The following is a 16,288-nucleotide window of genomic DNA, read 5'->3' on the forward strand; positions in this document are numbered from 1 at the left end:
ACTCACACACACACACACACACACACACACACACACGGTTCAGTGTACGCTGTTGGCCTGTAATCCTGTGCAGGTATAATGATAACATCCTGAATTCCAGTCACGATTCTTTGATGAGCTCCATGCAAAACTTCATAATCTCATAAAGATGGAAGATGAAGCTTGATTATATTTTCCCATCTGGCTCATACTTTGTACCGTAAACTCAGGTCTCCGCAGTGATGAGAAGATTATTGAACAGACATAGTTTGTTTAGTTCTGAGCCTCCATGGCGATCGTTATCCTTTCCTCATAAAGTTAGAGCGAGGCCCTGACATCACAACGCGATGACTGAGTGAATATCTATCTCTGTAAAAAGGACTCTCCCTTGTAGTTGTGCTGTTTTGTCCGGTTCTATAAACCTCTCTTTCTGGCTTTCCCTCACGTCACCTGTTAGTCGTAAAATTCAACACTGCCCTCCGGTGGCTCAGCCGGGTCTTGCAGCTGAAACGTCGCGGTTTAGACTCAAAGTGTGAACGTTCAGATGAGGAGTGCATTGAGACCCACAGACATGTCAAGAGTTTATGTAAGCTGTTATAAGCACCTTTGTTCCCAACCTTGAGGAAATTTCATATCAGAGATCTGTGAGGAAAGAGACACATGTAGTCTGCTTAGAGTTGCTTTGGCTTGTAGTTTTGCTGATAACTTGTTGTTAATTTACCATAAAAAGCAGGCCTGTAGCTCTACCAGCCTCAAAGTTGATGTTTTGGTTCTTTCCACCCACCAAACATCTCTTATGGGCCGGAACGCACTTGGACTTAATGAAGAAAGACGCTTTAATTTAAGGTATTTATTGTTTGGTTAATTCTTTTCATTGCTAATAGCTTACTGGTTTCCTGCTTATTGTGCCCGGGGGGATGGCAGGATGAGCGGTGGAAGCGGCTCATAATAAAGAGACACATTCGCTTTCACTGGCCCGGAACAAAAGCAGTGACCTGTTTCAGTCTTTGGGCTCTCTGTTGCCCCCTTGAGCCCGATCCTTGTAACTGCAGAGTCTACGTGAATACAATCGGATGCGGCCGCTTCACCGCTGCAGTCGAGTAAAGAGTCTTTGTCGTCAACACCTAAAATGAGTCATTCAGACAGTTTGAATGGAGGAAACTGTTCACTCGGCTCATTTTTGTCCGTGTGAAGTCATTTTGATGGATGAGAGTTTGTGAAGGAGGCTAAAGTGGGGGCACGTGTGACATCCTCAGGGCGTTTGTTTCGCTTGTAGGACCAACCGGCTAAACGCTCTTCATCATGTTCGCTGGTTGCTCTTGGTTCGATCGCTGTCCTGTCTCTTAGTGATTGAAGAGGATCCAATAAGACACACTAACCCTGTTCAGACAGAGCAAAGGAGAGAACTGCTGTGAAACATGGAGGAGGAGACGGCCCAGGTGTAGCCGAGCACCTCAAAGGGTCAAAGGTCACAGCGTTGTTGTTCGTTCTCATCATACGTGACGTTGTGTATTGACAGTTTGAATTAGTTCCTCATGATGCCTTTGCTGTCATATGAAGCGGTGATGCATGTAAACAAGCCCACACAGAGGCATTGAGGGAACAATACACACATCCACACACAGCTTCATGGGGCTGTGCAGAGCTGCTGTGGATTCCTTTGTGTGTCATTTCCATCGGCTCACCTGAATAACTCTGACTCACAGCGGCAGACGCAGTATTTCAAACGCGGCGTTTATATACGAGAGGGCCGGAGTGTTTCACTCACACTGTGACAGCTACAAGCAGAACACACACTTTCACCTGACGAGAGCCGAGCTGCAGCTACAGAGAAGAACACGCGCTGATTAAAGTTTGTATGCCAGGAAATTGGAATGTAGAGTCAGAGGAGGAACCAAGAGATGTTAGAGAGAGAGAGAGAGAGAGAGAGAGAGAGAGAGAGATCCCAGAGTGTGTTTCCACCTGGTCGCTCTGCTTCACTCCATCACTGTTTGATCTGAAGGCCAGATGCATCGGGACTAGAAAATGTTTCAAATTCCACCTTCAACATAACTTTACTCGACTGGATAGTTTAGAAAGTCTCCCACTCCAGCAGATGGACGCTGAGGTAGTGAGGCTCCTCCCACTGCGGAGGTTTCTCAGCCTGTGTGTCCGAACAGGAAGGAAGAGAGGCTGGAGAGGAAGTGCTCTCAGCTCGTTTATGTCTGAACCTATGTGTGTGTGTGTGTATGTGTGTGTGTGTGTGTGTGTGTGTGTGTGAGACCTTTATATTCACTGTAATGAGGAGCGGTAAAGTTTTTACTTTTTTTCCTATTTTCTTCTTCATGACACAATGACACCAAAGAGACACACTTTAATTTTGGAGACTCAATGATACCCCCCCCCCCCTCCTCTCTCCCTCTCTCTCTTGAAGTGATGCAGCACATTGGCCGAGTTAATCATTAGGCAAGCTGCTGCACGCTGACAAAAGTGTGTGTGTGTGCGTGTGCGTGTGTGTGCCCCCTTGAAAAAGTAACAAAGTTCCAGGGCTGGACAGGAGCCTCATGTTGGCCACACCCACTGCCCTTTACAGCTAATTGCATTGTGCCATGCTTTGTTATAGATGTACAGTGTGTGTGTGTGTGTGTGTGTGTGTGTGTGTGATTATGTACTGTAGTATGTGTCTCACGATTGCCTTCATTCTCATTTAGAATGTTTTGATTTTTAAGTACAATATTGAATATGGCTGTGTTTAAGTGTGTGTGTGTGTGCGCGCCAGTGTGTGTGTGTGTGTGTGTCAGGACATTAAGCTGTCTTCACACTGAATAAGTGGCTGCAATAAAACAGCTGTAAGTCACTTTAATTTAAATTTTGGATCATTAAACTAAACGTCTCAGGGAACACACACACACACACACACACACACACACACACGTTAAGTTAAATATGGGACGACAGCATCTTGAGACGAACACTTTCATCTCCACATTGACATCGATGAAATGGCTGGCAGCGTGTGTTTAAGACAGCGGGAACGCGGTGGCAGGAAGCAGTTTACCGACTCGTTAAATGAGTTAAATGAGTTTCAGAGAAAGAAAACGAGCTCGGCAGAAGAAGAAGACGTCAGGTCTTAAAGGGTTAATTAAACCACTCAGTCTGTCACTTCAGCTCATCTTCATCCTCATTAAAACAGCCGCGTTATGACAACCCTCATCACCGCCTGTCCACTTTGTAAATCCATCACCAGTTCACCAGATTGGACGGCGTTGGTTGTCATGGTAACCACACGGGCAGGACTAAAGGCGCATTGTCGGCCTTCCAAGTGCTTTTCACTCCCGACACTTAAAATATGCACGCTGATGTGTTAAAAAGCTGATATGTGAACAGTCTGTGCAGAGCGTATGTGCTACAATAGGAAGTGTGATCGCTACCAGGTGGCCACACACACACACACACACACACACACACACACACACACATACATACTCTCTCCAGATTGTGTTATTGGTTTGTTTTTATTGTAAACGCCGCTCCTAGTACGTCCGTACGTTGTTGTTTGTAAGCATGTCTGTGGCGGCGTGCAGGCGCTCATCAGACTGCATCGGGTCACGGCGCGGCGCTCTGGGAATACATGATGATGATGATGATGATGATGATGAGATGATGATGATGGACTTCACAGTGGTCTCACTCTGTGATCCAACACGCCGTAGCGCTGCAGTGTGTAATTACGAGTGTGTAAAGGTGAATGCCGTTAATCCGCACCATCATCTTCATCCTCCTCATCCTCATCATGCTCCTCTCTGGTGTTTAGGCTAAAAATAAACCACATGCAGATTCACTTCATGAATAAACAAAATGATGCTAATGAGCTACAGCAGGACGACAACAACACAAACACAACAAAGGAAGAGACACAGTTTCACTTTCTCTTACATAATCATCCTCCTCCTCCTCCTCCTCCTTCCTCTTTCCCTTCATCCTCAATCTTCTTCGCTGTGTTTTTTTACATTCGTATTTCTTTTGATGGTCTTGTTAAGTTATTTCTGTTGATCTGTGAGGTCTGAACCAGCAGTGTGGATCAGATGCAGACGAGCCGCTGGCCCGTTTTACCTTTGCACCATTCCGCTGTTATGGCCGGTAACCGTGACAACCTAGCAGCGATTGTGAGCAAACTGCTTCTTACTGGATTTGGCTTCCTCATTTTTACGTTTCCCGGTGCAGGGCTGACGGTGGGGGATGGGATCTGACCCTCAGCTGTGTCCGTATCTATGGGTTATGCTCTTATTAACCCTTCACATGCTGCATGGGCTCCATCTGCACCCATCTCGTTCTACTGACTCTGTGACATCTTGCGTAGGAAAAGTCCAAACTTGTTTCAGTTCAGGGAAGTTCAGATGTTGCTGAGGATTTGAGGATTTTAACAAAAAAGTTACATTTGGGTGTTTGTGTGAATGGGGCTTGGCTGAGGACTTCATTCATGTAGAGCATCATGACAGAACGTATGCTCTGTAGAGCAGCGCCCTCCAGGTTCTGACTCATTCCACACGTTGACATACGCTGGCTGGCGAGTTTAATCACAGCGTTGTGCTGAGCAGCTGCGCCGGAGCTGTTGGCTTTGAAGTGCCTTGCTCAAGTGCCTTTCTGGGTGGCATCAGCGTTCTGCGCTCGCTCGCTCGCTCGCTCGCTCCACCTTCTCTCCTGCCAGTCCAGGGAGCCAAACACGACAGCTGGTGCCATCAATTAATTTACTTCCTCGCCGTGTTTCTGCAGCTCTTTGGTGCTTTTGTCGTTCCGGAATTTGTCTTATAAATAAATCAGAATTATACTTTGAAACGTCTGCAGAGAGCACAGGTGACTGTCAGCGCCGCCATGAGATTTATAATTAGAATGTTTCAAGTTGGGAAATAAATTGTGTGTGCGTGTGAGAGAGTCAGTCAGTCATCTGGAACTTCCTTCATCGGTGACAGATCATTTTTACGCGAGAGGAATTGCTGTGTGTGTGTGTGTGTGTGTGTGAGAAAGAGCGTATTAGTGTAAGACGGATGCTCAGATAACCTTGTTGTTGTCGTCGTCTGTAATTTGTCACGGTTGTGTGAAATCCGATCACATCTGTCCTCTGACTTGCACCTGCAGCCGACCTGTCCTGTAATGTGACCGTAAACAGGGAGGACAGTCAGGGACAGCAGACGCAGACGTCCTGTGTTTGTGCCTATAAGCGGGAGGTTTGGATAATAGAAACGTTTATAGAACGCATAAAGACACAGGAATGGCTTTTTTACGCCAGGCTTTACCATTTAGAGCAGATAGGTGTGTGTGTGTGTGTGTGTGTGTGTGTGTGTGTGTGTGTGTGTGTGTGTGTGTGTGTGTGTGTGTGTGTGTGTGTGTGTGTGTGTGTGTGTGTGTGTGTGTGTGTGTGTGTGTGTGTGTGTGTGTGTGTGTGTGTGTGTGTGTGTGTGTGTGTGTGTGTGGATATGACACTTCAAACCCACATGAGCATGACGGAATGAAAGAATCAGTGTAAAACAACAAAGTCACATCAGGACACATAAATGCACAACCAGAAACTTTGAGCCATAACAACGAGTCATCATCCATCACAGTCACTCCATCAGACCCATTAGATGATTACACATGGGTTCTTGGGTTAGTCCCTAGACTGTGTCCTTTATATCCTCCTACTTTAAGACTCTGCAGGTTGTCTTTGTTGGTCTTTTTGGACCCATAACTCTCCTCCTAACATCTGTGACACACACACACACACACACACACACACACACACACACACACACACACACACAGCAGCTGTAGATTTTATCATCTAGTATATAATGAGAGGGGGGGGAGAGAGAGAGAGAGAGAGAGAGACGGAGAGCTTGACCCACTTTGGTCGAAAATTGAATGGATCTGAATCCATCAGTGGTTAAAACAAACAAACACACACACACACATTGTGAGTGTGACTGGACCTGTTTGATGCAGCTAACAAACACTTTAATGGCTTATTGATTAGATGCGTTTTCCTTTGTCTTCTGGTCTCCTCTGGCCTGTAAGCGTTTCCAGCTCCGGTCCTCAGAGGTTCTGCTGCACGCTGAGCTTCTGCCTGTTAAAGTCCAGATCAGACATTTGTCAGCTCTTTGTTTCATTGTTACTCTGCAGCGTTGACGCAGCGTCACTGCGCCTCCATCCTGTCGGCCACAGACACAAACTGTTGAGCGCCACGTCGTCTCACATCGTCTCTATGTCTGATCATTTACCCAGACGTGTTTCCTGTAGAGTGACAGTCATCAAAGGTCCCTTGGTTGTGTTTCTGTGAGTGTGTGTATGGATGTAAACACTCAGCACCTAAACCAATGAAGGACAAGATCACAAGTAATCAAGTTTACAAGAGGAAGTGTGACTGAATAACACCGCTGTTTGAATTGAGAGAGAGAAGAGGTGTGTGTGTGTGTGTGTGTGTGTGTGTGTGTGTGTGTGTGTGTGTGTGTGTGTGTGTGTGTGTGTGTGTGTGTGTGTGTGTGTGTGTGTGTGTGTGTGTGTGTGTGTGTGTGTGTGTTCCGCCCTTTTGTGTCCAACATCGCACTTCCTGCAATGGAATTGTGTTTACCAGCGGGCCGGAAAGGAAAGGTGGTGATCGGGTAGCAATTGGTGGAAGTAATGCAGTTACATCTTCGTCTTCACATTGTATCAACGTGAAATCACCTGGAAATGATTGAATGAATCAATACTGTGTGTGTTTGTGAGTGTGTGTGTGTGAGGTGCAGGTGGGAACACACACAGGATTTGTACTTTTGAACAGATCGACATAGAAAGGAAAACATCTTGAAGGTTTTTGAGGCCTTACATCATCAACATGTCCACTTCTTTTCTTTCACATTATTTTATTTTCCTTATTTAATTTTGGTCCAAATGTGCAACCTTCACACAAGCGCCAACAACACTCTTCATCACAGGGAAACGGCGTCAATAAACATCAGGCGGCACTACGGATGAGTGGAGCTCAAGGACGCAGGAGGAGATAACGGCATTTCATTTGAACAACCAGGAGTTGAAAGCGCCAAGGAGCACTTGAACGCGTCGCTGCCAGTGATCACGAAGCTACTCCAGGGCCATTTCAGCACAACGCCGCAATCTTCCTCTGTCATTAACGTCTTCTGTCCGTTCTGAAATGGCAAACAGCATATTTCTGTAGACTGATGACGGGGAGAGGAGATTTGTTTATGCGGAGGCCAAAAGCATCCATTTGTTAAAGCAGAATGGATCCAGACATGTAGCGTTCTGTCGTTATTCAGTGAGACGTTTCCATGGATGGAAGACAAATGGATCTTTGTGCTTTCGTGGATCAAACAGGTTTGTGGATGAAAGCATGGAGGTGTAACTGCCGTCCATCCTCCTGCTTCCTTCCTCCCAATCCTCAGGACAGAATACACACATATGAACGTTTACATGCTGATAACACACACACACACACAGGTTCATACTCACACAATCGCGTCCATGAATCCCACCTGATCCTAAACCTACAGCGTGTGAAAGGTCAGAGGTCAGACGCACCTTGTGACAGTGAAAGACAGGAAGCTCCCGCAGGTCCACCACTGTCCAACCATTACGCTGGAGACGGACAGAGACAGTGTCTTTAGGGAGTAATGAGAGTAAGGAAAGGTTTAATGAAGACAGAGGAGGAGGAGGAGAGGAGGGTAAAGGGGGAGGAGTTTGTCCTTTTGTTTGCTTTTTCTTAACCTGATGGACTAAAATCACTGAGGCCAAACTGAGCACAACTCAGGGGAAATCAGGTCTGCAGAAGATGGGAGCGGCTGGGGGAGAGATGGAGGAGTGAATAGGAGCTAGGAGAGAGGAGGAGAGGAGGGGGAGCTTCCTGTCCACGCTGCAGATCAGTAGTGTGACTTCCTGTTGTCCTGTGTGTTCCAGATGGATCCTTCGCCTCTCACAGCCGTGCGGTTAATGATCGACCACTAAACAAACATACAGTACCTGTGTGTGTGCGTGTGTGTGTGTGTTTACGTGGCTCCGTCACACCTCTGTAACTCTGTGGTCAGGTGGCCTGTCGACTGTAAGAACTCACTGTGCTGCTCTGCCATATTATCACCTCCAGACTGGAACGCTAACATGGGTCACTGCCCTTCAACGTGTGTGTGTGTGTGATAAGGTGAGGGCTGGCCGTGCACACACACACACACACCCGGGGGGGGGGGGCAGCAGGGTGGACTGTAAGAATGTCACCAAAGAGCAAACAGAGCGTGTGAGAAGTTAATGACTTACTGTTGCTCTCATCAGTTACAGCAGAAACTCATGGCTCCGCCTCCTCCTTCGTTTGGAGGAAGAAGAATTACAGGAAAAGTTTTAAGTCACCAAGCAAATGTCTTTTTTTATAACCTTTTCATTTTCTGTGTGGTACAGATGAAGTCATATTAGAGTTTAAGCTTTAATATGAGTTAAGAGAAGAAAGTGACAGCCTGGTGCTCTATGCAGCCTGGGCCAGCGGCGGTTTCCTTTATTAGCCGGCGTCTTTGTGTGACAGCGGAGCAAAGTGGACATTAACGCTACGCTGCTCCATCTGAACCTCAGGCCGCCCACACACACACACACACACACACACACACACCAATTTCTCCTTTCTCCTTTCTCCTTTCATTCTTCTGCTCTGGATGTGTGTGAGCAGCCGTGTGTGAGAGCGGCGAGCGTCCACAGTCCTGTCGGTGTTTGTCTTCATTTGTTTCCTCCTCAGCAGTTATTACCTCACAAAATGAAATAATTAGCACTCATTAGGCCGCCGCTAATTAGTGAGTGTGTGTGTGTGTGAGAGTGGTTCCTCTGGCGTTACCCGTGGTTACCTCTCAGAAGTGAAGCAGGAGCCAGACAGGAAGTGCTGACGGTTTAGCTTTAGTCTGCTCTGACTCTCAGCCAGTCAGACGCCTCCATGTTTCTTATATATTCTCTACATTTATACACAGCAGATAAAGTCCAGCTGCCAAAAACCCTCAAAGGATTTTTCGAATTTTTACCTTCAGAGCACAAACGCTGTTTTACTTACCAGCTGATTCACCAACGACATCGATGATTCCATAGATAAAATCATTGTTTTTATGATGTTTTTGTCACTCAGCAGCTCATTCTGCCAGTCAGCATCTCATATAATACCCGGGGAGCTGCAGTGAAGATGGTTCATCAGCAGAAACTAAAGTGAAACTATCCAAACATGTATCAGTGTCAGGGACTTTGACTGTGTGTGAACAGTAACTACCCTCCATCTGCACAGGCCTGAGGTTTGAGCTTCCAGCGTTTTTGGTGAGTTGTGACGCTCGTATGAATTCAAAGTGGCTCTGTTGGGGCGTGGCAGTTTGATTGACAGCTCGCTCAAAGCTGCCTGATGCTTCTGACTGCTGATGAATATTAATGTTGATTTGTCAATAGCTCAGCGCAGCGTGGAGGCGTGTGTGTGTTTCCCGACTCGTCCTTGTGCCTCCGTGGTTGTGTGTGCGTGCGTGTGCGTGTGTGTGTGTGTGTAGTAAAATGTCAGGCTGTCGGAGCTCGTGCTGGTTCCTGTCAGCTTACTTATCTGCGAACATGCACACCTTAGGAAATATGGCTCCAGGCCTTTTTCCAGTGTCAACCTTTGTTTCCCTGATTCCCCCCTCTTATTTGAGTGATAAAGGACCGACTGGAGAACGGGCACAGCCGCTATAAAAGCTGACATTTTAACACAGCGTAGTGGAGCGTATGCTGAGCCATTTAATAACCCAGCAATTCATGGAGGGTCACCACGTTTCCCTGCATAATAGATGTTCACTAGGGAGAAAAACTCCATATTCTTCTGAGTTTTACCCCCAAAACTCGTAGTCGGCAGCATAACGACGCTCCAAAGGCTTTCAAAGGTGGAATCCATTCATATTCAGTCCAAACTATTACTGAAAACAAGATGTGTTCACTTGTTTCTCCCACTGTTGCCATTTGGAGCCTTTGTTTTGATTCCCCCTATGCCAGATTTGTCTTTGTAGGTGAGTTCATGTGGCGTTCACTGACCAGGTCTGCAGGTCTTTGAGTGGACCGTGTGACTCCCAGACATACGAACGATTGTGTGAAAGTGAAACTGTGCGCTGTTATCCCCAGCCACGGCTTTATAACTGTGTGGAGTTTACGTAAAGACATGTAAACATCAGCCCCTCCCCCTTCTGTGACGCTACGCCTCCTTCCACTGTGGTTGTTCAGAGGCCGTATGAACACATTTACCTTCCACCAGCGTTTAATGATGCCCGTCGTCTTTCTGAAGGGCGCCGTTATCCGACTGATGGACATTTTTATCCCAAACCCACTCTCTGAGGCGTTCGTCCTCTGGTTTAACGTCCAGAGGCTGCTAATGTCTGCTCCCTGTCAGAGTCGGAGATGATGGAACGACGCCAACAGTGAAATACGGAGGAAGAGGAAGAAGTGCTGGGATAATGACAAGCATTAAATTCCTCTTCACCTTCAGAGTTCATCAAAGTCGCCTACCTCTCCCTCTGGGATCCACTGACAGAGCCGCATCCCTTCGCTTCGGTTACAGAGGGACGCTGACGGAGGGTCAGAGGAAGGACGGCGTGGACACCTGAGGGACAATGAGAAGAGGTGGAGGGAACGAGGAGGAGAAGACGAGCCGGTCTGGGTCTCAACTTGGTGAACCAGCTGCAACTAGCGTGCAAATGGATGAATATGCATGAAGAATGATGGGAAACCCCACATGAATTTTAATAACTGTCTTTGGTCTCAGTCCTTCATGTTGGGGTTTGATTCTCGACTCCTCCACTCGACCGTACAACCTTCACGCCGGGGCTTTGTTGTGTTTGGGAGTCTGGCACAAAGAATAAGGTTTATTTTTGTGTCCCTGTCGAGAAGTAATCATCTCCGGGGCAACGAGTCGGGACTTTCCTGCTGTCAGGTTTCCCGTGAGACCCAAACGACCTTTAGCGCTTCGCGGCTCGGCTGCAGTTTTCCAGCTGTTCGCCGCTCGCTGGCTCGCTGCTTCCTTCCAATCAAACCTGTTGTTGTTGTTGTTGTTGTTGTTGTTGTCTCTTCTGATTTCTTCCAAAGCTTTCCTTCATGTTTAAAGTCAAACTGAAAGAAGCAGATCGTCTTATTTTACCCAAATGTGCACAGAAAGCAAAAGGACACTAACAAGGATGTTTGTCAGCACATTTACCCTCTCGCCTGCAGCAGATTCTAAAGAACCCCAGGAGGAAATGACCTTATCATTCAACAGAACCTGCTGCCCCGGGCTGCACACGTCCCCTGGACACGGCCGGGAGAAGTTTGTGGAAAGTGCGGCTTAAACACAAGATCTGCAGAAAAAGTGGGCAAAGCTGCTGTATGTGAGCTCAAAGGGGACGGGGATCTAATCAATCAATCAAGCTTTGATGCCTTAAGCCAGACAACAGTTCAGGTTAAGCTGATATTGGCTGAGGCTGAGGAGAAAGTAAAGTCCGTTGCTGTGACCGTCACAGATGGATGAAAACGTTGAGAAAGCCCCACAAGCTTGCAGCTGTATCCTGCGTACCCACGAGACAGGAGCGCCGATATTCCCGCCGGCCGGCAGAGCGCTCATCCATCCTTGTTTGCCAGTAATCTCACGTTCCCCGTAATGAGACGAGAGAGTTCAGATCTCCTCTCTGGGGAACCACACAGGAACGTGATGGACCTCAGCTCTGCTCAGCCTGCTTTACATAAACTCCACACCAATATGTGCAAATACAATATCATATCTGAGACTGAGCCGGGCCCCCAGATCACTAACTACACCCCTGTGTGTGTGTGTGTGTGTGTGTGTGCGCGCTATACCAGCACATAAATACCAGCTGCAGTACGTTAAAGTGGTTTGCAGCTGCCGTGTCGGTTAATGATGCAACTGCCTGAAACAAACACCTGCACCACAGAAGAAGATGTGTGTGTGTGTGTGTGTGTGCGTGCGTGCGGCGGCATTTATTTGTCACAGAGCCGTAGATCGTAGTCGCAGACAGGGTGACAACATTACGATGATGAAAGGGCGCCTGGTGGCAGAGGACGTGCACCCTTATCACGCCTTCCCATGATGCATCAGCTTTTGGACTCTGAAATTGTTACTTACTTTAGTTAACACTCGAGCCTCAGCGTCTCTATTTATGACTTAAAAAGGCCGATTTGTTATCAGACTAAAGTGGTTTTCCCTTTCTGTTTTTCAGAACAAAGTAATGGACATCGACGACGTGAAGGTCAAACTGCAGGTAAGGAGAACCATGATTTATATTTATACTTTGGTGTGTGTGTGTGTGTGTGTGTGTGTGTGTGTGTGTGTGTGTGTGTGTGTGTGCGCGCGCTGCTCTTTCCCGTGGCTCGTTTGCTTCCCATACATCTTCATTGCGAGCTGAGGGAGGGCGGAGCAGCCCGGGTGACGACTTAATGAGGCCTCAGTTAATCTCCATCAGTCAATTAGCTGCCGTGCTGCCTGAGTGAAGACGCTGGAGGCAACAAGAACTCATCGGGATCTGTGTCTAAACGGCTTTGGATGGCTTCTGAGGAGCCCCGCCCCCTCAATCACACAGCTCAAGTGTTCTACATTTCCTCATATTTGTCTCTCTTGGAGGATTGTTATTCATTATTCCACCCAGACATACACACACACACACACACACACACACAGAAGCATCAGAGTGACCTCCATGTCTTGTGTAAAGACGTAAGCAGAGGTCAGGAGGTCGCCGTATGGTGGAATGTGGTGTGTCTGCCGTCTGTGTATTCACCAGCCCACGTTTAAGTGTGTGAGTCTGAGCTGCAGCCTGATGATGATGATGATGATGATGATGGTGATGATGACGTCGTCCCCTTGATCTTCCTCCACAGATTTGGGACACTGCTGGGCAGGAACGTTTCCGGAGCGTCACACACGCCTACTACCGCGACGCACATGGTAAGATCCCAGAGTGTGTGTGTGTGTGTTTGTGTGTGTGAGAGAGTGTATGTGTGTGTGACAGATGTCCATCCCCCTGATGTGCTCATTCCTGTTATCATAGAAACAGCTTTTTGTAGCTCATTTGACAGATGTGTGTGTGTGTGTGTGTGTGGGTGTGTAATCGCCAGTGGCTCTGTGATGTGAAGGTTCACTCCAGTGGGAGACTCACTGCTGGGTGGGAAAATGAGCCCGCCGCACTGACAGTGGGGGGTGGGACAGTTAGGTATTCCAGTGTGTGTGTGTGTGTGTGTGTGTGTGTGTGTGTGTGTGTGTCTGTCTGTGTGAGTGTGTGTCAGATATATCTGGAGCAGTCCCACTGAGCCACTGAGTACAGATAGCAGAGTGCCTCAGGACAACCAGACAGAGCAGGTGTTGTCGATCACACACACACACACACACACACACACACAGACACACACGTGCACACAAATAGCCTTACGGGCACTTTTCCAGACACAATCTGCTCGACAGCATACAAATGCCAACTTAATGGGTGGCGGTTGTGAATGTGAATACATGAGCATGTGGATGAGTGTGTGTGTGTGTGTGTGTGTGTGTGTGTGCGCGCTCACCTTTATGAATGTGTGTGTTTTTCTATAAGTGGGATTGAAGCTTCAAACAAACTTCATGTGTTCAGTGGACCTGTGCATCAACTCTCCCTGCAACTACGAGTTACTGGGTGTGTGTGTGTGTGTGTGTGGCTGCAGCGGTGCCCAGTGTTACCCTGATCTGTCTGCGCTCTCGTTTATCCTCTCTGACCTTTAACGAGGCTCCCTGGGAGGCTCGGACATCGGAGAGTAAAACAAAGCTCATCCAGCCTGACAGGCGGGAGCGAAGGAGAAGAAGCGGCGAACTGATGCGCAGCTTCCTGCCTCGGCCCTTCAACCGTAATGATAGCAGCGGCGAGAGACAGCGATCGCAACCAGGACTCCTGCTTTAAACCCTCACGCAGAGGAATGAAGAGGAAGAGAGGAAGTTAACGGTGTGTGAAAAGTGCAGGCCTGTGGCGTCGCCCCAGCCTCACCAGAGGAGGCGCCAGAGAGCAGTGAGGAGGGCCGGGCTCTGGTTCAGAGACTTCCTTCCCCCCGGTAGAGCTGACAGTTTGTTATTTCTGCAGCGTGGAGCGAAACAACAGAGCGCTGAAGAGACGAGCAGAGGGAGAGACGAGTAACGAGAGGGGGGAGGAGGGAGCAGAGGAGGCAGAGGTGGTCACTCCTCGCCAATTTGTTCCTCGCATCGACTCCTGAAGCTTTAGACAGTGCTAAACACACACACACACGCACACACACACTGCAATGTTGCACCACAAAAATGAGAGGGAGGGACAATAACAAAAAGCAGAAAATAGCTCCTTTAAGACCAAAACACAGCAACGGTTTGGTGTATGATTCAAACTTCTGACAGCAGCAGATCACGCTTGACCGCAGCAGCACAGAAGGAGAAACGTGCAGAGTTAAACCAGGAGTCTCATCCAGGAGTCTCATCCAGGAGTCTCATCCTGGCATTCCCAGGTCTACTGTGCGTTGTTTCCTGGTCTATTATCTCTCTGATGCCAGGATTGCACCTGGCGAGGCTCCGGGGCTTTTCTACCTCCACAATGACTTTCTCCTGGCAGCTGTGACCACCACAAAGAGCTCAGAGGAAGACGAGTTACCACCTGACGAGGGGGGAAAGTGTGTGGCAGTACAGGATGTGCTGAAGCAGGAGTGAAGATGCGACTGTCAGGACGACTCGTCCACCCACAGACGCAGGTTAGACGGCTGCACAGACAGAATAATACATGTGGGGAGCAAACTGAGCTGCTGCTGCTGCTGCTGCTGCGACATCGTCAGCTTTGTATAATAGATGAATCACCTCGTGTCCTAAAACACAACCTCTTTATTCAATTGAATTATGGAATTCAAAAGTGAATCATCGTCAAAACAGAAGACGCTGCGATTTATTTGAATAATATATAACAAGGTGGCCGGCTCCAAATGATGTCATTATGGTGATGAGGACAATCCTGTGGAAACGTACAGCGCTAGAGCTTGATCAACATCAGCCTCAATCACTGCCCGTCACAGTGTGGATCCATTTTACACCTGGATGCCAATGTAACAGAGATCCAACTCTCATGTCCGTGAAACGTAGGACGAGCTGTTAGGGGGAGTCGTCCTCCTCGAGCACAAACACGAGGGCGGATTCCTGCATCTGTCAGCGACCCCTCAGCAGGCCCAGGGAGGAATCACTGCAGGGACCGAAGAGGCAATTGTCATGAATCAACTAAGGAAGGGGAGGAGAAAATAGGAGGGAGAGAAAAATGATAATAGAGCTCAATAAGAGTGCGGCTCTGTAATGATGCTCTGGGAGGCTGCAGTGGAAGAGAGAGAATGAAGGCAGAGGACGAGAAGAAGAATGGAGCTCAAGGTTCCTACGTACACTGAGATAATGGAAGAGAGGGAGAGGGAGAGAGACGGGGGGGGGGAGAGAGAGAGAGACGACTCCAAGTCACTTCCTGCTGCCTCATCCTTCATATTCATGCCCTGCACGCAAATACTGGAAAATAAATTGTTCTAATGGCACAAAGACGAATGGGATAGAAAACGGTTAAAGATCCGTCTGAAACATTCAGTCAGAGTGTGTGAGTGTGAGTGTGTGAGCTCCATCACTGCCTGTGTCTCCTCCGTCACAGATCGCAGGATAAGACAGGTGGCGCTCTTGCGACTAACGCAGACGGTGATGTGGCCTGTCTCCCTGCTGAAGGTGTCGTTCTTCCCTCCGTCTCAGTGCAGGAGTGGTTTGTTTCTCCGTTCAGTGAGCGTCTCTGTCACATTATGAGTGAGGGACCTCTCAGTTTAGGCTCCGCCCTCTTCCTCCTCACTTTCTGACGTGACAGATGACAGGGCGCAGAGTGACAGAGGTATTAGACGCAGCGAGCAGGTAATGGCTGCTGCTGCCTGTGATTGACAGCTCTGTATTGTGTAGAGGGAAGCTCTGCTCCCTTTAATGGCCTTCATCACTCCTCCTCCTCCTCGTTACCTGAGGGGACTTTGTGTCTCTGCAGCCGTCGAGTCTAAACACAGTGAGGCAGTGACCGCACGCACACACACACACACACACACACACACACACACACAAACCACTGCAAAGTTAAAGGTGTGAGTGAGACACACTTAAGCCGTTAAGTCTTTAAATATGAATGACTGTCAAAATCTTAAACTGTGAGTTTGAGACACTTTGCTGTTTAATATTTAATTTTCTGTCATAATGGTTCTGCTGTTTACTGCCTCCAGAGGATTTACAGTGTGTGTGTGTGTGTGTGTGTGTGTGTGTGTGTGTGTGGAATTTGGGTGAAGGACAAGAGGACATTGT

General features: G+C 48.0%; 1 protein-coding gene across 2 annotated transcripts in view; it reads left to right on the top strand.

Annotated features, from left to right (window-relative positions):
• Positions 1-16,288, top strand: part of rab26 (RAB26, member RAS oncogene family) — a 34,848-nt gene that overhangs the window by 3,748 nt on the left and 14,812 nt on the right. For both annotated transcript variants that reach the window (XM_076169627.1, XM_076169628.1), the window contains 2 exons: positions 12,168-12,209; positions 12,826-12,892. In XM_076169627.1, the coding sequence (XP_076025742.1) occupies positions 12,168-12,209; positions 12,826-12,892 (109 nt within the window). The remainder of the gene's footprint in view (positions 1-12,167; positions 12,210-12,825; positions 12,893-16,288) is intronic.

The sequence above is a fragment of the Genypterus blacodes genome, unplaced genomic scaffold (assembly GCF_046128005.1).
Source record: "Genypterus blacodes isolate CSIRO-AG114 ecotype Tasmania unplaced genomic scaffold, CSIRO-AGI_Gbla_v1 ptg000209l_1, whole genome shotgun sequence".
NCBI lineage: Eukaryota > Metazoa > Chordata > Actinopteri > Ophidiiformes > Ophidiidae > Genypterus > Genypterus blacodes.